Here is a 21164-nt window from a genome sequence, read left to right as displayed (position 1 = left end):
AGCTTGCAATAGCTTGCAATAGCTTCCAGAGTACGGTAGTTAGGTAGCGATGGCTGAGTGTGGCTGAGTGTGGCTATATGTGGCTATGTGTGGCTATGTAGCTGATTTCAAGTTAACCTCTGATTGGCTCTGCGCTGGTACCTTATATAATAGATCTTATTTGCACCGGGGCCGGTGCAGAGGTCACGTGGTCTAATTTGCACCGGCCCATTTCGATTGAGCTCCAGTTCTCTCCGAGCGTCGCATTTCCCACGTCGCAACGGCACAATCGGCGCTGCATTTTGCTGGGGAGAACGTCCGTTGCTATCCTCAGAACTGCGTGCACATTGACTGCAGGCAAGGAGCAAGGCTATCAATGTCGGCTTCACGGGATGAGGGCGCTAATCCCGAAGAGGGCTCTATGAAAAGTCGCAGGTGAGGGGGGCAGGATGAGATTGCGATCCCATTTCTAACGTAGCGCTAGACCATACGGTGTCGCATGCACAACATGTCGCCGGGCGAAGATGAAATGCATAGCATCTAATCCAGAACTAGATCGCTGCGATCGTTGTGTCAGGCTACAAAGAGATTGCGTATATGAGCCCCATCGCCGTGGCCTCTGGCGTCGAGAGCGATTGGACAAAGGGTATATTCAAGATCTTGAGATAGCCGCCCAACTGGCCTTGTGTTTCTTATACTAACGAGGCACTACAGGTTACGAGATCACACCCATGGTTCTGGTGGTGACAGTGACCATCCAACTACTGGATTGCCCGAGACGAGGGAGACTACAGGGCCTCCAGAACCTCTTGTCGTCCCAAGACGCAGTGATAGGCACGTGTTTTCGGGAGGTTATGCCGTTGCCCCAGGCGGCGAAACCTTGGCGCCTGAACTGCTTCGATCCCAGCCAGGAACTAATAGCACCCAATTCATGCCTCAATCATTCATTACCAAGTCAGAAGATACTCGAGGACTATCTCTCGCCACAGTTCTCGATCCTGACAAAGGCATTTTGACTGCAGTCGCAAACAGCGATAAACCCTTAGACACCGACATAAGCAAAGGAACACCGTGGGGTAGCGATGACCCTATTAATATTGGACTCATAAGTCGACCATCAGGCCAGTATCTTTTCGAAGGGTAAGAACTACACTCGCTGAACGCCTGAACTTCTCATATTGTACATACTAACTCGGGGTCCATAGATTCTTTAAACACTTCAACTGTCTTGTTGGGCTTCTAGATCCTCAACTCTACACATTCTCGTACACACGCGGGACATCTAGCTTACTCTTTAGCATAATTCTGGCCATATCGGCCAGAGTCTTTCAACCAGAGTCATACGAGCTGATCCAGAAGCATTCAGAAATACTTCTGGGCCGAGCGTTGGTCGCATGCGATATTGCTATAGAGAACATCTGGGCGATTCTGTGTATGTACCACTGGAAAGACGTGGATGATACTCGGGGCTATACGTTGCTAGGGTTTGCCACGCGCATGGCGGCTTCTGCTCAGTGGAACAAGTTCGAGGAGAGCATGGCGCCTGGAAATGAGCCATTGGCTATGGCCCAGACAGAGGCCCAGGTTCGGCAACGGCGAGATAAGGAGCGCATTTGGCTGGCATTGGGCAATCTGGATCGGACGTAAGTTGATGACTTGTCGAAGGAGTTTCTGAATGGATGATAACCTTGCTGGCCCGATAGATCAAGCCTCTTCACGGATCGGCCGCTTGCTACTCAAATGATCAATAAAGAGATAGGAGCTCGAAGTTGGTTGTCGTCGGAGAAATGGACATACCCCTTGGGGGACGGGAAGGCTGTCGGAGTTTTCGAACTGACTCAAATTACTTGTCCTGTTTTAGAGGCAATGACGAAATCGCGACATGATCTAGGTCCTTCTTCGATATCTATAGGCCTTGAATCATTTCTGAAAGATATGGAAGCCTTTAACGTGGCATTGGTCGAATGGGGACAATATTGGCGTACACAGTTTTTGGAAAGCAAGTTGCAATCTTGGCCCTGTCGCACTCCTGCCACTAACTCTACATCTAGTTCCAAATCTCGAGCCCTTTCAACTGCCCCTTCTCTACTTCTTTCGAGATTACACAAGGCTTTACTTCAACTCTGTTCTCTTGCATCGACTTCTAGTCGCCCACGACTCCAACAACATCTCTCGCGATCGCGACGTTGCCAACACGATCCAACTCTGCTTTTCGTGTGCACTAAGTGTGCTGCAACAGGTGACTGAGATGGGCAAACTGGATATTTTATATTTTCTTTGGGATACTGCACATCTAATGACGGCATATTCGGCGATGATGGCCCTCAAGCTGTTAAGTCAACCCGGCCATCTACCTCCGGTCCTGGCGCGCGAAGCGTTTGAAGTACTTGCTGAATTGAGCCACCTATACTCAACAGCGGCTAGCTCGCTTCGTACCGCAGACTCGGAATCTCGTCTATCTATGGGGGGCAAAGTTCCCCCGAGCAGCCCAGCCGGGGTCCAGGCACGCCTTCTTGGAGCGATCTTGGCGCGTTTGAAATCAGCATTTCAAATTGCTGAAAATGAGACTAGCGGCGAGTCGTCGAGAAATACCTTGGATTCAGGTATGCCATCGATGCAGAGCGAAGAGCAATCCATAATTACTTCCACGTGTGCTCAGGGAGAAGGGCTAGCACACAACCAGCTCGCCGAGCCATCCCGCACACCGGCCCTAGAGGTTAACCCTATGATGGACGGCGATTTCATGGATTCCTGGTTCACACTTACTGGATTAATGTCTTGGGATGAACCAGGCATATTCATCGAACCTCATTAACTTGGGCAAAGAGTGTCTTGGGAGCATAGGGGCCAATGGTTCCAGATAGATGATGTCTCAATTAATAGACACCACTCTATATTTTAAGCTTGCCGCGAGAGTGCACTTACGGCATGGTCACCTAAAGTTTAATCCAAGAGCTCATCTCCCCTTGACTGGCGCATCAGCCACACGCGTGTAGAACAGCACGACTGAGCTTCAGCCCCACTGTCATACCACTTGGCGCCATATCTAACCAGTGGCTTTGCTTAGAAAAGAGAAAAAAAAGTCCCTGTCTACGACGTGTGGAAGTCATAGTACTAAGGTACTTTGGTGAATAGTAATTTATTTTGGGAATGCAGGCGAGATCGGATTGAAAAATCCGTGCATACGTGATCAACGCTTTATTGCGGCACACGCGACATTCTGGCCTGTCTTGCATTACTCACCGTCGGTATGCGTGAGTAATGTGACGTCGGCCAAAACACGTAAACGAGTCCGAGTGGCGCCTTCCATGACCAATCAGAGTGACATTCATCGCAACGCAACCTCGAAATCACGCGAGACACAGTTGTGGTTATGCTGATGCTAACATAAGCATTCCGGTCATGCAACTACGGGACTCAGCATTCATTCCTCGCTTCAAGCTCATCTATTTTAATCGGCGATACCCAAGCCCAGTACTAACCCTCATTTTGTGGTCTCTCCCAACACATGCAGCGTTTTCGTTCAGTTAGAATCCCACTTGCCCAAGGTCGTTTCGAAAGACACCGACTTCAGTCCACCATGAAGGAGTATGTTATCCACGGGAAGCCCGAGTTCGAAGGAACTCTGAGAGAAGTCCAAGTCCCGTACGCTGTCCCTCTGATGCCCCTTTGGACGAAGATTGATTTGGTGCAGCAAGCCTGGACCCAGGGATGTTCTTATCAAAGTGAGGGCCGCAGGATTGAACCCTAAGGACTGGAAGGTGAGCCAGACAACAATCTTGTAGGGATCTCGAATGGGAACAACTATGACTGACAGAAATTATTAGTTCACCAAGGGGAGAAGCGCACCGGAGGCTCTGAACGCCGGAGATGATGTAGCCGGTATCATCGAGGCAGTCGGCCCCGAAGTGTTTGAATACAAGCCAGGAGACCGAGTCGCTGCTTTCCATCGTATGGGACACCCTGGTGGTACATACGCTGAATACTCGATTGCTCCGGCTTCCACCACATTCCACCTGCCCCCGAATATCTCATTTGAGGCTGGAGCGGGCATCCCACTATCAGCCATTACCGCAGCATTGGCGCTATACCAGTATCTTCAGATTCCCTTCCCTACGACTCTTGGAACCAAGAATATTCCCATCCTTATCTACGGAGGCGCCAGTGCAGTTGGTTCTTACGCGCTCCAACTGGCGCGACTAAGCAACCTCAACCCTATTATTACCGTTGCGGGCTCTGGAATCGACCATGTTAAGTCTCTGAATGCTGCAACCCACATCATTGACTACCGAAAGGGCGATGTAGCGAAGCAGATTCTAGAGGCTGCCAACGGGGCAAAGCTCGCCTTGGCGTTTGATGCAATCTCAGGTCACGGGAGCTACGAGAATATAACTGAAGTATTGCAAGCGTCAGGCGGCGGTCATATAAACATGGTTGATCTTCCAGGAGACCCTGATTGGAGCTTCCCGACCGAGGTTCGGCTTACGCGTACCTTCGTCAGTTCAGCGTATGGAGTCAAGCATAGCTCCATTAACGATGAGCAAGCGAAGGCAGATGCAGACTTTTCCTACTGCTTCTACCGATATTTAAGCCTCCTTCTTGCCGAGGGCTTGTTCAAACCACATCCAGTTGAAGTGCTTCCCGACGGGCTCAACCGCATCATTGATGGAGTCAGAGCTTTGCATGATGGCAAAGTAAGCGCCAAGAAACTTGTTGCTCAGTAAGATTTGCCTTGAATTCAACCAGTTCAAGTTTTGCTGACCATTTCAGGGTTTCCGTTGAGTGATTCAAATTATCTTAGCCGTGGTTCGCTTTGGCCGCTTGACTTAGCCATGGGTTTCATAGCTTATTATCAGATACTATATTTACAGGCATACTCGTCTCTTTGCCCTCGTCTTTCTTCTAATTCTACATCGTTGCGACTTTAATCCGTTGTCACAAACCACCCTATAGAAAACCACCTGGACGCTGACTCTATCTTTTTCTTTTTTTCTCTCGCATGTCACTTATGTTTTGTTTTGCGTTTCGTTTGCGTAGTTTCGCAAGACGTTTCGTAATTGTTTGACATATGGTACCCTGAGCTTGTCGCCGAGCAAACAAGAATAAAAGTAGTCTCGATAGCCCTTGCTACCTTTGAAAGGCGAATGTATGACTGTCACGTCGTTAAGCACTGGCGACTACGTTTGCCGTGCAAATATGGACGATGAATGTGCATAACACTGCACTCCATTCAGAAACATTTAATCCATTCTCAGCGTTAGAGCTCCCGTAGCCATCTTGCATCGTCTGAAAAGTTGGCCGGCATAGAGTCTGTGTTAATGTTTATCGGGCTTTTCTTATCCTCTGCGCACGCATTTTATCGTGTAGTTAGGAGTACTTTATTAGCCTTTTGGACTTGATTGTTTTATCGTCCTAAATGCTCTGTTGTATCTTGGGCCCTGATACTGCGGTCTTTTCGCCCTGTAGAAGCGCATTGGGATTTTCGGTTCTGGGCCATGCGTCTCGAGGAGGTATCTAAGCCCTGTACTATATTATAATATCGCATTAGGAATAGGGATTGGAAGCCCCTCCTTGGTAGCTGATAGTTGCTTCTATTCCGGCCTCGAGCTTTTGCGTATTGTCGGGGCGCTGCTGAGGCCTTTGTTGCTTAGTCCACCAGATGATTGGTATTGTCTTTAAAGATCTTCATTGACAACGGACACCGTATCCACCAGTAAAGTTTCCAGCCAGGTAGCTTTTGGCCGTTTTAATTTTCAAGCCTGCGTATCTATACCGCATAATTCGGCATGGTACGGTAACGCGTCGAAATGTGGCTATATCAAACGAATCGGTCTGGTCATGCTAGGATCCTGTGGTCGGCTAAATAATCGTTGGAACACAAGTGTCTTATTTCCAGGACGTGGCCGGCATCAGGTGCAACAGCCCCCCAATATGGAAGACCGGGAACGGAACGGTTATAAGAAGCTGGTGTCTAAGTCGCCAGACAAGGAAAGCACGTGTCCCACCCGACTCAATAAGATAAGGCCAAAATGACCTATCATAAGACATCTAATATACTTTGTTGTCCTAGAGCTATGGGGAGGTGCGCGTCAGAACCCTGGAGCGTTGCCCTTTGGGTATGGCATAGTCCGAGGTCGCATACGAAATAACGCGACCCTGTAGCTATCGCGATTGGCCACGTGGGCTCTGCCGCCCGAGAAGCGGTGAGCTGTGTGAAAAAGAGAAGGGAATTGGCCGGTGTCTTGGAGGGGGTCCGGTATCTTGGCGGGGTTCCGGTATTCTGGCGGGGGTCCGGTGTCTTGGCGGGGGTCCGGTGTCTTGGAGCACCGAGAAGGCTGACATCTTCACCATTTCGATTGCTGCTTCTTCTTTAACCCCCGGTGCTCGATTTCGGGTGTTGCAAGCGAGCTTGTACATTCCTCCTCTGGAACCCAGTCCGCATCACACACACCTACGGCATCTTTCTCCCAAACCCTTGTCGGAAGGAATTATCTAATTGCAGAACCTTCGGATTGTAGCTCCTTGCCAACTCAACGATTCGACCATCTCCAGATTCACTCGTTACAAAGCTATCCAGGTACTACGCAGCCAAGTTCCAACTGCCCGTCTCAACACAACACTATACAACTCGTCCAGAGCTTACCAGGTAGGTCGGATAAAGCCAGGGAAGTTGCCGGTTGGCCTTTTCGCCTATTGGTCACTGATTGAGAAGTTTACCCTAGGACCGGACTTCCGCGCAGATGGTTTCCTCCTTCCCTGACCGTGTCGCACCCTCCCCGGTATCCAACATAACACATGACGCACGCCAAGGACCCATGGCACCACGGACGAAAAGGGGCAGACGCTCCATTGAATCGCTGGAGGGCACCGCCATAGACGTGGGTAAACCCTCCTCTGAACGCTATTGCCAAGAAAAAGGCCTGTACCAACCAACCCTTGAATCAATCTTCTAATACGGAGGTGGTTAGCGACGACGTACACAGAACCGAGTGGCCCAGCGGGCATATCGACGGCGCAAAGAATTAGCCATCGAAGCCCTTGAACAGAGAGTTTTAGAGCTGGAGAAATTAAATGAGGATATCGGTCGGGAGTTCGTCAGCTTTACCGAGCTGATCCTGCGGCAGAAGTTTATCGAATGTTCTCCAGAAATTGCGAAACACTTACAGCAGACTACCCTCAACATCCTTCGCATCGCTCACAATGTTGAAGAAGAAGAAGAGGAGGAGGAGGAGTCGGGAGACTCTCACGAGAGGCAAAGCCATGACGTGGAAGTAGAAGAAAATTCCTCAACGTCTACGCCATCATCTGGCTCTAATTCCCGCCCACCCCGGCTTCCCTCCGGCTGCACTTCTACTACTTCAGGCCTCGAGAGACTTCGAGCGCAGGACCTTCCGGTATACGATTCCACGGCACAGCCAGCTCATCCAGCCCCACTCATTTCGAGATCAAATTCACCGGTTACCTCTTTCGGGCTGCCTCCTTTTGAGGATAGGAGTTTATCTTTTTCCGCGTCTGATACCCAGCCAGAATATCATCTTCCAAACCATACACTTCCGTATACACTTCCGGGATCACCGTATGCCTCCTCGTTACCACCGCCAAGGTCATATGCAGCACATGAGCGCACTTTTGGTCGCCGTCTACATAGGGCATCCCAAGAGGCAGGATTTCTATTGGCCTCAATGGACAGCCCACCTCCCACTTTGTACTTGAAAGTATTCGGTTTTTGTTTACACTTTGAGACCAGAGAAGAGATACGCGGCCGGATGGGCGAAGCAGTTAGGCAAACGAGAGACTCGACATTAAACAACTGGAGATATCCGTTCACCAATCTCGGCGGCGCTGGCCTTTTCTATCCTGGTGTCAACAGCTCTACGCGAGACGGCACCCAGGTGGGTGGTGAGTTGCCTATTGGAAACCGAGCCCTGCAACACGAGGCGTATAGGCCATCAGAACTAACAGGGTTCTCGATGGGGCCGTTTTCCCCCACTGTCGAAGAGGTGCGAGATTTGCGCTTGAATCCTTTATTGCGCATACTTGACCCCGAGTTCCAAGGCGATTTTTTCGATGCGGATGAGATAGAGATTTATCTGCGGGGGTATGGTGTCACCATTCCACCCAATAAAGACTTTGTGACTGCCGAGATTGACATGGCAATGCTTGAAAGTGTCCAAGACATGACGCCTGCCGACTTTCATGCCAGTGGGTTGGCAATTCTCGGGGATTTGTCGATTCGGCAACCAGTCCCGGAATCTGTACCGGTGTGTTCCAAAGCGGGACAGTGGACAAGATCAGATGGCTCCAAATCAGCTCAGTGTTCAGCGGGAGCGACGAGGATGGCACCTTTGAGCCCCCACTCCTGGGACCACGTCACACCGTCTATTGGGGCGATGCCTTCATTCACAGACCCAGCACTTCCCAGGGACAACTGGGAGAGAACCCAAGTGAGAAAAACAGAGGTCACGGTCGATGTGGAGCGCCTTATCACTTGTAAGTTGGAGCCTTTGGTATTTCACCAAGACTGATGGACTTATCATGACAGCTTTGGTCAGCATGACGGTTTGCCTGGGAAGAACTCCCGCAGTACGGCCTAAAGATATCCGCAAATCACTTCAAGAGTCTCTCATCCTTGCAGATCAATAACCAGATATTTGATTCATACAAGCCTCGCAGCTCATTCATTGAGCTATAGTTAGTGTCCAGTCTCGAGTGGGGTTAGGATTCCATTAGTGACTAACGAGATCTTGATCGAGGTAGCAAGGCTGCGTTTCAGCCCTGCTAGATGGATCCGGCCTTGGAAATCTTGTGTATGAGTCTACTGTGAACTGCGAGGGAGATGATGACCCGTAATGTTACGAACCCAGACGGGAGAGTTCATCACTGACAGGAGGAAGGTCTTGAGAGAAGTTAGGCGTTATTCAAGAATTGATTTGTGGCCTTTAGAAGAGAGCAAGACAAGCGACTGATTCCGGCATATGAAGCTTCGACGTATGGATGGTATAAGCCTATCTGTAGGCTGTTATTTACCACTTGAAGACTAGGACTTAGGACAGCAATATCATGGGCTTGGTCATTTTCTTGTTGTGGGATTCTGGTTTGGCAACCGTCGCAGTCAGGCACGGGTACTCGATAAAGCGGAGGGAACCACCGCTGCGCAGCGTTGAAGCCAACGAACATGCCCTGTCTAGAATATCCCTAACACTCCAAGAAAAGCAAGACATGCTCCACAAAAATCGGCGTGTATTGAAACAGGAAACCATGACCACTGTTAGGATACAGGATAAGTTGGCCGTTGGGTACCAGCTGATAGATCAAGTAGCTGTTTGATGTTGGGATCATGTAATCGTCCTATCACGCGTAGTTCTCGTTAGCAGATTGGCGAGTACAAATACTACGAGTGCGCACCCACATGTCCATTTGCCACTAGGACGGGAATTTTCAGACCATGTAATCGGTCATACGAGCCTTCGGAGCTCCGGCCAATCTCTGGCTGAGTGGTGAAGCTTCGACCCTGCATAACCTGTCCAAGGAGCCCCTTGCCTTGATCCTTGAACCCATGGCTGAGCCACTAAGGGCCTCTTATTGAGATTATGAAAAACTTAACTACGAATAATTATAATCACAATAATAAGAACTACCTATTATCAAGCGCACTCAGCATCCCTGCGTGACACAATAACAGGAGACGCGAGCAGGAAAGCTTGGAACTGTAAATAGCCTCACGTACTTGGCCCTATGAGGTTAGTCCTCCCAGGCGGAATAAATTTCATTCATTCGTATTAGTCGCTGGTGGGCGATGAGTGCTTGTGTAATTGCCACACCCAGGTGCGGCAGAGCTATATCCACATCCTGGTGCGGGTGTAGCGGGCGCCAGGTACTTGTGGAATTTTGCAGCCATGGGTGCCCGTGGCCCTGTTGGGCCCTAATGAACTCATCGCCTAGGCAGACGTGCGGCAAAGTGTTCTCTAAGTGCCATGGCGTCATGCATGTACCTTACTCATCAGAAACCGGTGCGTCGGCGGAGGGACCTACTCTGAATAATGGGCGTGCACACAATGGCAGAAGGGGCGGAATGGTGTTCACTAAACATTGCAGGAGCGGTTAAAAATTACTTCTCTCAGAACTTGAGCAATCGGAGGAATTCAATAACCCAGCCGCTTTATCTTTGTTCCCCACCAGCCAAACTTCCTCTGATTGGTCTGCTTCTTCATCCCTGTGCCGAGGACGATTCCTACGTGCTGTTGTTTTAGCTACGACTGTGCGCGAGGCCGGAATAAACGTGCCACTTCTTATCAATAGAGCTTTGTAAGAAAGCGCCGGGTCGTGCTTACACGCCGCATACTCCCATGGGGGAGATAATTACCGCTCTTATGACATGATTAGTGAGCGCAACGGCCCAAAGGAAACCCTGCGCTCTCATTCAGGTTTTGGTTCACGGCACGACATTTCAACAACAGCTCAATCACCGATATTAAGTCAGTGGTGAATTGAATATAAATATGCAGTACCCGAGTTGCTTAATTCTGAGTATCATCAAGCTCGTTCTCTTCAGCTACATTCAACCTCACAGCTAATTTTTTACACAAGACTTGAAAGCTATCTTTCACCCAACTGGCGAGTTCCTTGGTTAAACCAGGCGTTAAGGGCGCTTTGATTAGAATTCCGAGACAAACGCGCTCACGAAAACCTACAGCATGTCTTCTCACGGCTTCCTGGGAAAAGAGTACACTGTCTACCGTCCTGTCGGTGGTGCCCCCTCTCCAGTTACTGTCAAGATACCCGACCTTGAGCCTCACGACGTTCTCGTTCGGATCACTCATACTGGCGTGTGCCATAGTGATCTAATCTACTGCCGAGGAGGCGTCCCTGCAGCTCTAGGGCACGAAGGAGTGGGAATCGTGGAAGCGGTTGGTCCTCTCGTAACCCAATTCAAAGTTGGAGACCGTGCCGGAGGTGGCTTCCATCGGAGTGCTTGTGGCCATTGCAAGTACTGCCTGTCTGGCAGAGACATTTATTGCTATGAACGCGTTACCTTCGGCGAGGGAGACTTCGACAATGGCACTTTCGGCACTTACTACATTGGAAAGCAGACATTCCTCCATAAGATTCCTGAAAATTTGGCTAGTGAACATGCCGCACCCCTTCAGTGCGCCGGGACGACCGTTTATGCGGCCTTGAAAGCTACGGTAACGAACGAGAAAAGGGTCGGCATCTTTGGCATTGGCGGACTGGGACATCTAGCTATCCAGTACGCTGCCAAAATGGGGGCCGAGGTTGTTGTCTACAGTACAACTGCCAGCAAAGAGAGCGAGGCTCAGGAGCTGGGGGCGACGGAGTTTCATCTCATCAGCGAGATGTTCGACAAGAAGGCTGCACCAATCGACGTCTTGGTTGTTGCAGGCTCCAAGTACCCCGATTGGGAGAAGTATGTATAAGTTTGATTGTCCAACCTGGCTATATGCTAATGCAAGAATGAAATTAGGGCCATGGTAAAGGAGTTTCTCGCTAGAGATGGAATAATTGTACCTCTCGCGGCCCCTGTCAACGGACCTCTCAGTTTACCGTCAGTTCAAGCGTCCCATATTACCCATCAGAGGAAGTCGGCTTCAGCTAACGCTTTAGTAGTGCGAATGCAATGTTTTTTAATGGGTATCATGTCTTCTCTAGTCTAGTTGGATCTAGAGGAATTCACGATGAGATGCTCGATTTTTCAGCTCGCCATAACATCAAGCCGCTCATCCAGGTCTTTAAGCACGATGGCCCATCAAGCCTTCAATCAGTATTTGAACGCCTTGAGCAGAACACTATTAGATACAGGGCTGTTCTAGAGATGTAATATTACTTCTTGTTAGTTACATAGGATAACCTGAGTAAGACACCGTACTACTAAGGCTGCTCTAATGCACGGACTGCCTAACTATCCACCCGGCGAGAAGAGCAGCAATCTTACGTTCAATATCTACAGAGCTTATTATATATTCATCGGAACGCACATAGCCAGAGCGATTCCGATCCTCCTTTAATATCAGACCTCGATATGAAGTCATAGGAGAGGGTACAGTGGTCAGGTTCCTTAGTAATTCTCGGTCAATGCCCTGAAAAGTCTGCTCCCAGCCGGTTCACTCTAGCCGGGGCCTGAGATCCGTGAATATTATGGCTTGCGAGCCCCTATTGATGCTAGTTCCATTCGCCAAGTCTGCATCTAATAACCCTTTCTATCAGCCTCGCGCACGCTTAAAAACGCCCTTTAGATGGTCATAAACTTCCTTACCTCCGACTAGTCTGATTATATATTCGATAATCTAGTCACGCCCCCCTAAATGGCTTTTAGTCTAGGCCTCTAGAAACAAAGGTTCATCCATAGCGTTCCTATGGGCTCCTAGCCAGAGTCTTTGTCTCTCATGCTTAGCTACCTATACATTTGACGCAGAACTTACACATAAATCATAGACGAAGTGCGCGTTCAGGTCCGGGGATGAGCCATCTTATCGCAGGGGGGCGCCAGATAGGACTTATAATAATAGAATGCGAGCCTTCAAAAGATTAGTAACACGACGTCGCTTGGCAGCGGATAAGTTATGCTTCTTTCGGAGATGCTCGCAGACTTAAGCGAGGCTAGAGAGATAGCATAGCGGCATACATCATGGCAGCATATGAGTAATCAAGCACGAGAGTCGATAGAGAGTTTAAGCCATAAAAGCACTATATTATCAGACCTTATATATTATTGGCCTAGTCTCCAGTTTCGTCGGTAAGACGATACAGGCAAAGAAGTATCAACCAAGGGCGCCAAATAGAATGGATGCGGACATCGGGTTTTAAGTCTAATTGGGCCATTGGAATAGGAGGTATAAAGCCAAAGCCCTTAGATTATAATAATTACAATTGAGTTTTTGGCATACCCTCTTACAAGAAGAAAGCTAATTCCTATTTGCGGCAACAGGGAATCAGCATCAGGGCCCTGGGAAACTAGGCAAGGAGCATAGGCCAAGTATTCCTGGATCCAGACCCAAAACCAAAGATCCGAAAGAAGGGTGCAAAAGAAAAAGAGAAGTCGGGCAAAAGTTGACTGCTCGCTTATCATGTACGTCAAGGTAGTTTATATTAAGGTCTAATCTGCTCAGCTGATTAAGATACAAGGAAAACTGGGTGTTACCCAGAGGAAAAACCCAGATCTCAATCAACCTCTTAAGCCTAGGCATAGAAATACATCTAAACATGTCTGGTACAACAATACCGTCTTAGCCGTAGGGATTGAATCCAGGAACAGAGTTGCCCGCAGCTTTTTTAAGAGCATCACCAAACCGGCTGTCGATCAGCTTAAGCGTTGCCTTTCCAAAGTCGGCATTTGTCAGTCGGTCCTGAATCCAATTACTGGGATAACCATTCCAAGCAACCTGATCAGCAATTTGCCACCATCCGTAACCATTCTCAACCGCATGTCGCTCTGACTCTTTAGCTATGCGAAAGGAATGCGTGCTGCCACCATCCTTATGGTAAACAACAAGTGGGTGGTCACCGTCAAGCACAGGGTTGTTAGTAGCCCCATCGTAGTTCCCATGTGCTGATGGTGCAACACGGGCAATTCTGTTGCCGTTTTGCACAAAAACAACCACGTTTTCCCAATCATGAACATGACCACCTGAGCCTGCGCCTGTTCTATCTACCTCAAAGTAGTATTCGTACCTTGTCAGCAGTTAGCAGGAGAAAACGCCTTGAAAGATCCAAGCCGGCTCACATATAAGCACACCAGCCATTATTGCAGCGATATCTGGAATAGACATTGGCATTATCAAGTCGTGGAAGATCACGACAGCCATCGGCAGGTTTGCCTTTGTTTGGAAGACCTGGGTTCAGATTTCCCCACGGGTCAACAGCGGCAGTATTATAGCAGCTATCCTTATCGAAATCGACAGCCGGCTGGAATCTGAGACTATTCGCATCGGCGTTTCGAGGAAGCTTCGTCAGGAGATTGCGCTTGAAGATTTCGTTCTCCCCCAAGATTGGGGTCGGGTGGGCCGAAACGGTTTCAGCAACAGCTAGGAGGGAACAGCCCAGGCTTAAAATGTGCATGGTGATCCGCAATGATGGGCTCGAAATAGGGAATTCGGAAATATGTATGTCTCAAGAGAGTATGTCAACCGTATAGACAGCTCCTAGACCAGGCATGCGATGAATGGCCTTATATACTTGCGAATAAGAGGGGAGTCTATGCATAGAGAAAAATAATTAATGATCATAATAAAAATAAGACAAGCAAATAAATAAGCAATTAGAAAAACCAAATAAGAAGAATTATCTCGCCGGCAGGCAATTGCTACACGATGTAAGAATTGTTTATGTGGATGGTCCGTGTAACACCACCATGGCCGATGGGAGTCAAGTGTTCAAAGTACAGCTCACCTAAGAGAATTGGTTCAAGAGAGGGCATTACTGATCGCTTAGTGATGAGTCCGATTCGCTCCACCCATCAAGGTCCACAATGTCGCGAAGGGGAAAGCCATCAGACGGACCCCTTGCACCTTGCATATACCTGCATCCGGGATTAGGGCAGCTAAAAGGTCTCTTTTTATTAATGGAAAAGTGCCTACTGTAGGCAGTCATTACTAGCATAACTTTCATGATAAGCGAGCCGACCGAACAAGCGAAGCGATTAAAAATTTTAGCCATCAACAAAGAGCATAGAATAAAAACCTAACAAAGAATCGTAGTTGGCTTTATATAGGCCATGGAAATGAGGTAGGTTAGGATTTCAATGGCCGTTGAGATTAAAGTTGTCAAGGGGCACGTGAATTATGTATCTCAAAGAGACACACATCGACTTTTTCTAACCTCAACAACTAGACAAAAGCAAACATAGCAGTGACTAGAGTTATCTGATGTCTTTTCTTATGAACACGACGCCTTGAGAGTGTATTACTCCCATTTTAGACCTCGTCGTGCCAACAGCTTTGTGTGATGATCCATGCCGGAACGACGACAAGGCAGCTTATTGGAAAGCCCCTGGTCAGTACAGCGTTACACGCATGCTCGGAAACTCCAACTGAGGTGATATGAATATTTATCATGGCTACAGACCACAGAGCACCGGAGACAACGCCCAGTCCGTCACTGGTAGAGTGGTTCGCCGTAAAATTTGTATTTCTACTATTCCTAGTATATATTTTCAAGCAGGGCTCCTCGGATCTGCGGACAGATCAGTGCTCTAAGTCTATTGCTAGGAATCTCGGCGCCCGCGGACGGGCCAGTAGTCATGGAGTACCTGGATTTTAGGTTTGGATCATTTGCACCAGTTCCTAGATGGATGCTAGTCCGCGGGTGCCGAAAGCCGCGGAACATTCATGTTGAATTCGGATTGTCTCGGATCGTTAGTTGCTTCTATCGAGAATAAAAGCTGCTCGTGGGCTCCCATGCCTAACCCTAAATCAATTCACCACATCCAGCTTTGACCAAGATTAGCTTCAGCGCGTCCAAAAGTCACATCAGTAACCCATCTAACCACGGTTCGAACTTCTGCCATGTGGCTGCTCACGGCCTTTGCCACCGTTTCCCTCTTTAGCCAGGCTTCAGGCTATCTTTCGTTTGGTTCGCACCAAGGTCTTTTCGAGGTTGAGAAGAGAGAGTCTTCCAGCCAGAACGATGGCACCAACTGGAGCTGCGTTTCAGCTGTCAGTATCCCCCCATGCACTGGCAGCCCTCCTTGGAGATTGGTCTTCCCAATCCCAAGTCTAACATTATCTTCTAGTGTAAGCTTCTAGCGACCACGCGCCCAAACAACACTCTCGGCCAAGACTCTGCCGATTACATAAATGCGACTTCTCAGTACTGGACCAATGCCCAAATAAACGCCCGCCCCTGGTGTTTTTACCAGCCTGAGAACGCAAGAGACGTGTCCGTGGGACTTCAGATTTTGCGTCATGCCTCCTGTTCCTTTACTATTAAGAGCGGCGGCCATGGAAAGTTCTACGGAGAGTCCTCCATTAACAACGGCGTCGTTGTCGACATGGTGAGGATCAACCACGTCACGGTTTCGCGCAAACGTGATAGTGTAGCCGTGGGAGCGGGAAACCGCTGGGGCGCAGTTTACGATATGCTTGAGCCTCTCGGCCTCACTGTCGTGGGCGGTCGTGCCACCTCCGTTGGTGTTGGCGGCTTTCTCCTCGGTGGTAAGCACCTGGGCAAAGGCCAGTTAAGTCACAAACATTTCAGCTGCTGATACCTGACTATTAGGTGGCATTTCCTACTTCTCCAATAACTACGGTTGGGGCGCAGATAATATTATCTCGTTTGAGGTCGTCATTGCGGATGGAAGCATTATCACCGCCTCTCAATCATCCCATCCAGACCTTTATAGAGCTCTCAAAGGCGGGGCCGCTAACTTTGGAATTGTCACGTCCTTCAATTTGAAGGCGTACCCGTACATTGGGATGTGGGGTGGCTTTAGGGGCTTTCTGAGGGATAACACGACGGTTGGGTCCCAACTTCAGGAAGCTTTCATGGAGTTCGGTCGCAGCTCTCACAAGGATCCCAAGGCCGCCTACTTGTTGGCTGTGGCGCAGAACGAGGGTCAGTGGATCTGGGGTTCCTCCCTGATTTACACTGAGCCAGTCGAAGCCGCGCCAGCATTCGATAAGGTGTTGGCAGTCCCCGGGGCTCTCATCGATACCTTGAAGATCCAGAACCAGACGAATTTGGCCTTCGAGACGTGGATGCAGTATCCTCAGCGAGCTGAGAACACTCTATGGACGGTTTCAACCAAGACTGATATCCGCCTGGTCAACTTCTTCTTTAACACATGGGTCCAGGAAATGGAACGTATCCAAGACGTCAAAGATCTACGTCCGAATGCTGTCGTCCAGTTCATCACCAGGAGAACCGTGCAGCAGATGTCCAAGAATGGAGGGAATGCTCTAGGACTGGGCGAGGAGCCGTTTCTCATGTTTAACGCCGAGCCTTCGTGGAGCAAAGTCGACGACAGCCCAAAGGTATTCTCAGCCATCCAGAATGTCATGACAAAGGTGAAGGATGAGGCTAGGCGTCTGGGCCAGGAGTACGACTACGAGTATATAAACTACGCGAGCCAGTATCAGGACCCTATCAGCACTTATGGGTCGGCGGTACCATTTTTGCGGGCGACAGCTGCTAATTACGATCCGGAGGGTGTATTTCAGAAGCTCAGGAGCAGAGGCTTTAAGCTCTACGGAGGTCGCCCAGAGCGACAAGATCCGCAGCCTTGAGACTACTCGAACGGAAGAACTGTTTTTTGTTTCTTTTTCTTTCCCAGAAGACATAATGATTCGCAATGCGAATACCTGGCCAAGATGATGTTCAACCACCGTTGCGGACTTAATATTTCGAGCCGAGTGGGATTTTGCATGGCGCGGCCTGAGGAGCATCTAGACGAATGCGAATTCTTCTGTATAGTAGAGTCATCGATGTGCAAGGAAGAGCCCTGTTAAGCTGCATTGACAAACGTAATCACTCGGACAGACAAGGTGCAGTTTAAGTGGCTAAGTTGCTGTATCGGAGGGTAGCGAAGCCGAGGAACAAGCAGATGGGACTTCGCACGCATCGTATAATTACTTTCCCATGTTTAAAACTACCATCGGTCTAAATTATTTGTCCATGTGCAATCTGCTTATGCCGCCTAGTTCACCCTCTGGTTACATCAGAGGTCAGCATTGTGATCTTCGGGTCATGTTCATCCGACCTTGAGGCTCAGCCACATTGACACTCTCGCAAAGGGATTTCCAATTCGGACTGACGTCAGCATCCATGACCAATCGTAGGAATACCGCGCGTTGCGATATTAGCCAATGTTTTTGACTGGATGCTTGTTGGTTTGGTCTGCTGCGATATCCCTTTGAGCAACGTGGGCTATGAGGGATTGGCACTGCTTATGTGTGTAATGCTAGCAGGTGGTTCTGAGCGCCAAAAATTTAAACGAAATACGATGAGACCTTCAAGGCACAAGAAACTTTGCCTATAAGTAGTCGGCCTAGGTTTCCTGTTCTCGGTCCATTCCAGCCATCGGTTCAAACGACTTGATCTTGTAACTGCTCTGGGCATACACAGGTCATGAAAATTACATCCTCTTATTTGCTAGCCGCTGCTTGGCTGTTGTTTGCTGATGCCTACTGTCCTCCAACGGGATCCGTCCTCCCGCCACCTGATATGCCGTCCGATGGTAAACTTACGGCGACTCTAAACAATGCCTTGCGAAAGCTTGCTGAAAGCGGTGTCTGGAACACGACCACAACATCGTTTTCCGTCGAGCTTACTTCTAGCAAGGAAACTCTCTTCAGCTTCCACCATACGTCTCCCAAGCTGAACTCCTCTGGTGTGGACAAGGTAGACGGCAAGACTATTTACCGAGTGGCTTCGGTCACCAAGGTATTCACCACTCTCGCCCTATTGCTTCAAGATGGAATCAATTTGGATGATTCTGTCATCAAATACGTCCCAGAGTTGTCCAAAATTGCTTGGTATAAAGACGTCACTCTTAGAATGCTCGCGAGCCAGATAAGCGGCGTCCACCGGGACGGTAAGTCAAACAACCACAGTCCGGAAGAACTATGACTAAAAGATCAAGTTAGGCTACACCTTTGATCTTGCAGTAACTTTCCCATCTCAAGTTTTGCACAATTTGGGCTTTCCGGATGTGGAACGTCCACCCGAGGTGCCGCTCTGCGATACTTTGAGCGATCTTCCCTGCACTAGGGCTGGTAAGCTATCTTTCTCAATTTCCAACTCTATTTCTAAACTTTTATCTTTAGAGTTCTTTAAAGATCTCGAAAACAACGAATATGTCTGGCAGCCAGGACAGAGAGCGGCGTACTCCGACCTGGGCTTTATACTCCTTGGCTTCGCTCTTGAGCACATTACAGGCATGAGATATAATGACATTATTTCGGAACAAATTACCAAGCCTCTCAACATGTCGTCTGCGGTTGGTTTCGCACTTCAAGATGTGTCCAAGTCGATCCTTCCGATCGAAGGCGGCTCCCAGTGGATGGAGCGAGACTTTAGAAACTACGACGCGTATGGGGTCCTTTCGAATTTCAAGAGAAATTACTCACAATCATTCTAGCACTGCAGGCTTATACGCAACCCCTGACGATCTGTCTCGCTTTGTGCGCGGAGTTCTAGGTCACGAGCTCCTTACTGGCCCAAGAACAAACTCTTGGCTTCAGCCAGCCAAGTTCACTTCATCATTCTACAGCTCGGTTGGAATGCCTTGGGAGATCTACCGTACAACACCGTCGCTCACTCGTTCGACACGGCCGGTCGACGTTTACACCAAATCGGGAGACGTTGGTGTTTATGCGGCATACATTGCCCTCGTTCCAGAATACGATGTCGGCTTCGCCATCAATGCAGCAGGCACTGATGCGTACATTGCTTCCCGGACACTATTGAATGAGATGACCACGATAACTGTTCAAAGTCTAGACCATCTGGCGAGGTCTGAAGCCCAAAGCAGGTATACAGGTCACTACTCTGGCAATAATGATTCCTTGGTTTTGGCTGTTGACCAGGGGCCCGGACTCAAAATCCAGAAATGGATATGTAACGGGGATTCTGTCCTGGGGGCTTGGCAACAGCTACGAGGTGGAGGTGGTCAAGTTGATGCACGCATTTATCCCATTGGCCAAGAGAATCGTTGGCGTGTTGTATTCCAGCTTGTTGATGAGACGAGCGCGGGTCCGTTTGGGGATGCCTGCTATTCTTGGTTCCAAGTTGATCAATTCCGCTACCAAGGTCTTCCAGTTGACGAGATTGATTTTGTCATAGAAGATGGCCGAGTTCAGGGGCTGAGCGTTCCGGGTCTGAGGCAAACTCTTGCAAAGACTTCTAGCTTGTGATATCAGTTAGGCGTTGTACATTGGACTGCTTCATCCATAGATCTCCAATGCTTCTGATTCGGCTTGTAGACGATTCCATGGCTCATGTAATGTATCCTTGCGGCCCTTCCTCCCAGAGAGACTGCCGGCGTTGTGACTACTAACTCCCAAATGTAACGATATCTATGCCAGCCATATTCCTTCACATTTTCCTAACTGAAAGACTTCACCGTGCATAATCCCATGCACATAACATTCGCCCACCAACTCCCAATGGATTGCCCCTTGACGAAGCACGACAGGCGTGCAAAAGCACCACCCGATCCCCAGGGAAAGAGCCAGCACCAGGCCAAGGTATCCTTTCTCAGATCTCATCATGCGGCGGAATGATATGGCTCGAGAGACTCTGGCCTGAAAGTTATTGGCTGTTGCAGCGGCCAAGACACGTCGTAGAAATACGGTATACCCGGTCAACTTGGCAATGCTGTCCATCGGCCCAAACGCCCAAAGAGGCATGAGACGCCGCCGGTGGTCCAAGAGGTACTTGTGTAACATGCTCCAGGCCCGTTTGGATTGCTCTTGGCACGTCTCGTACTCGGATGGATGACACCCTGCGAGGAGGATCTGCCAGCTGGCGTCAAAGAGCGTTTCGCGCGTGAGATACTCGTTGTCCCACTCAATATCATGGCCCGCTGTTAATTCTAGTTTATGACCTATCAGCTACTCAACATACTCTCCTCAGTACGCTTCGTCAGTTTGCAGGCTGAGCAAGCGCTTGCTCTTCTCCCACCATGTATTCTTCGCACTCGAAACTATTCACGTGACCGTATGTCCGTTTCTCGCTTCCCTGAAAATATTGTATTATCAGTGTTTCCGATCTCGCCATATGCTGATGTTTATGTTTCGTTCGATTTCAGAGTTCGCCGTTGCCCAATTGAAGTGTGACAGCCACTTGACACATAGGGCTGGGGACTGGTCTGTTCTCGCTTTACATCAGCTGTGGCGTTTATTCCTGTAGATCGATCCCGTTGGGTACAGCCAAGAGTTTCAGCGCATGCCTTCTACCAAGTAGCCGACTTTGGGCTCTCTTCACTTCCATACGCTTTAGAACCTGGGGAGCCTCGATGGGAGGCCAACCTTGAAAGTTGTTATATTTGCCTTGGTCTTTCAAATGCATGATTTAAAACCGTCAAAAACACTTCCATGTGCACCTTAGCCTTGTCAGCTCTTGGGACCGGTCCAAGAAGCTGTTCGCCTCGAGGGCGTAGGAGCACACATGAAACTCGCCTGCCCTCCTTTAATCGTGTTCTGCGCAGGGCCTAGCTAGCACCAAGTCAACTA

The 21164-nt window shown here is 49.2% G+C and overlaps 4 protein-coding genes across 4 annotated transcripts; 3 read left to right on the top strand and 1 right to left on the bottom strand.

Annotated features, from left to right (window-relative positions):
* The first annotated feature begins 289 nt into the window (after window positions 1-289).
* NCS54_00628500 (Zn(2)-C6 fungal-type domain-containing protein) lies at window positions 290-2623 on the top strand. The gene is made up of 8 exons (XM_053151753.1): window positions 290-414; window positions 464-625; window positions 694-1119; window positions 1185-1411; window positions 1463-1622; window positions 1683-1754; window positions 1969-1978; window positions 2031-2623. Exons 1-8 carry the CDS (start codon window positions 356-358, stop codon window positions 2124-2126), a joined length of 1212 nt encoding a protein of 403 aa, XP_053007728.1. The 5' UTR covers window positions 290-355; the 3' UTR covers window positions 2127-2623.
* Window positions 2624-3559: 936 nt separating this feature from the next.
* NCS54_00628400 (Hypothetical protein) lies at window positions 3560-4765 on the top strand (the record flags this gene model as incomplete). Its single annotated transcript, XM_053151752.1, has 4 exons — window positions 3560-3624; window positions 3674-3740; window positions 3807-4699; window positions 4750-4765. 4 exons carry the CDS (start codon window positions 3560-3562, stop codon window positions 4763-4765), a joined length of 1041 nt encoding a protein of 346 aa, XP_053007727.1.
* A 5908-nt stretch (window positions 4766-10673) lies between these two features.
* On the top strand, window positions 10674-11815 carry NCS54_00628300 (PKS-ER domain-containing protein; the record flags this gene model as incomplete). The annotated part of the gene is made up of 3 exons (XM_053151751.1): window positions 10674-11404; window positions 11462-11542; window positions 11605-11815. 3 exons carry the CDS (start codon window positions 10674-10676, stop codon window positions 11813-11815), a joined length of 1023 nt encoding a protein of 340 aa, XP_053007726.1.
* Window positions 11816-13220: 1405 nt separating this feature from the next.
* On the bottom strand, window positions 13221-14052 carry NCS54_00628200 (Hypothetical protein; the record flags this gene model as incomplete). The annotated part of the gene is made up of 2 exons (XM_053151750.1): window positions 13221-13665; window positions 13718-14052. The coding sequence occupies 2 exons, from the start codon at window positions 14050-14052 to the stop codon at window positions 13221-13223; spliced, it is 780 nt and encodes a 259-aa protein (XP_053007725.1).
* Between the last annotated feature and the right edge of the window lie 7112 nt (window positions 14053-21164).

The sequence above is a fragment of the Fusarium falciforme genome, chromosome 4, assembly GCF_026873545.1.
Source record: "Fusarium falciforme chromosome 4, complete sequence".
NCBI lineage: Eukaryota > Fungi > Ascomycota > Sordariomycetes > Hypocreales > Nectriaceae > Fusarium > Fusarium falciforme.
This window is presented reverse-complemented; position numbering and strand designations above follow the sequence as displayed.

Coding starts and splice junctions, on each gene's coding strand:
- NCS54_00628500 (XM_053151753.1), top strand. CDS start 356: ATGTCGGCTTCACGGGATGAGGGCGCTAATCCCGAAGAGGGCTCTATG. Junction 415..463: donor GGCTCTATGAAAAGTCGCAG/GTGAGGGGGGCA, acceptor ACGTAGCGCTAG/ACCATACGGTGTCGCATGCA. Junction 1,120..1,184: donor GGCCAGTATCTTTTCGAAGG/GTAAGAACTACA, acceptor CGGGGTCCATAG/ATTCTTTAAACACTTCAACT.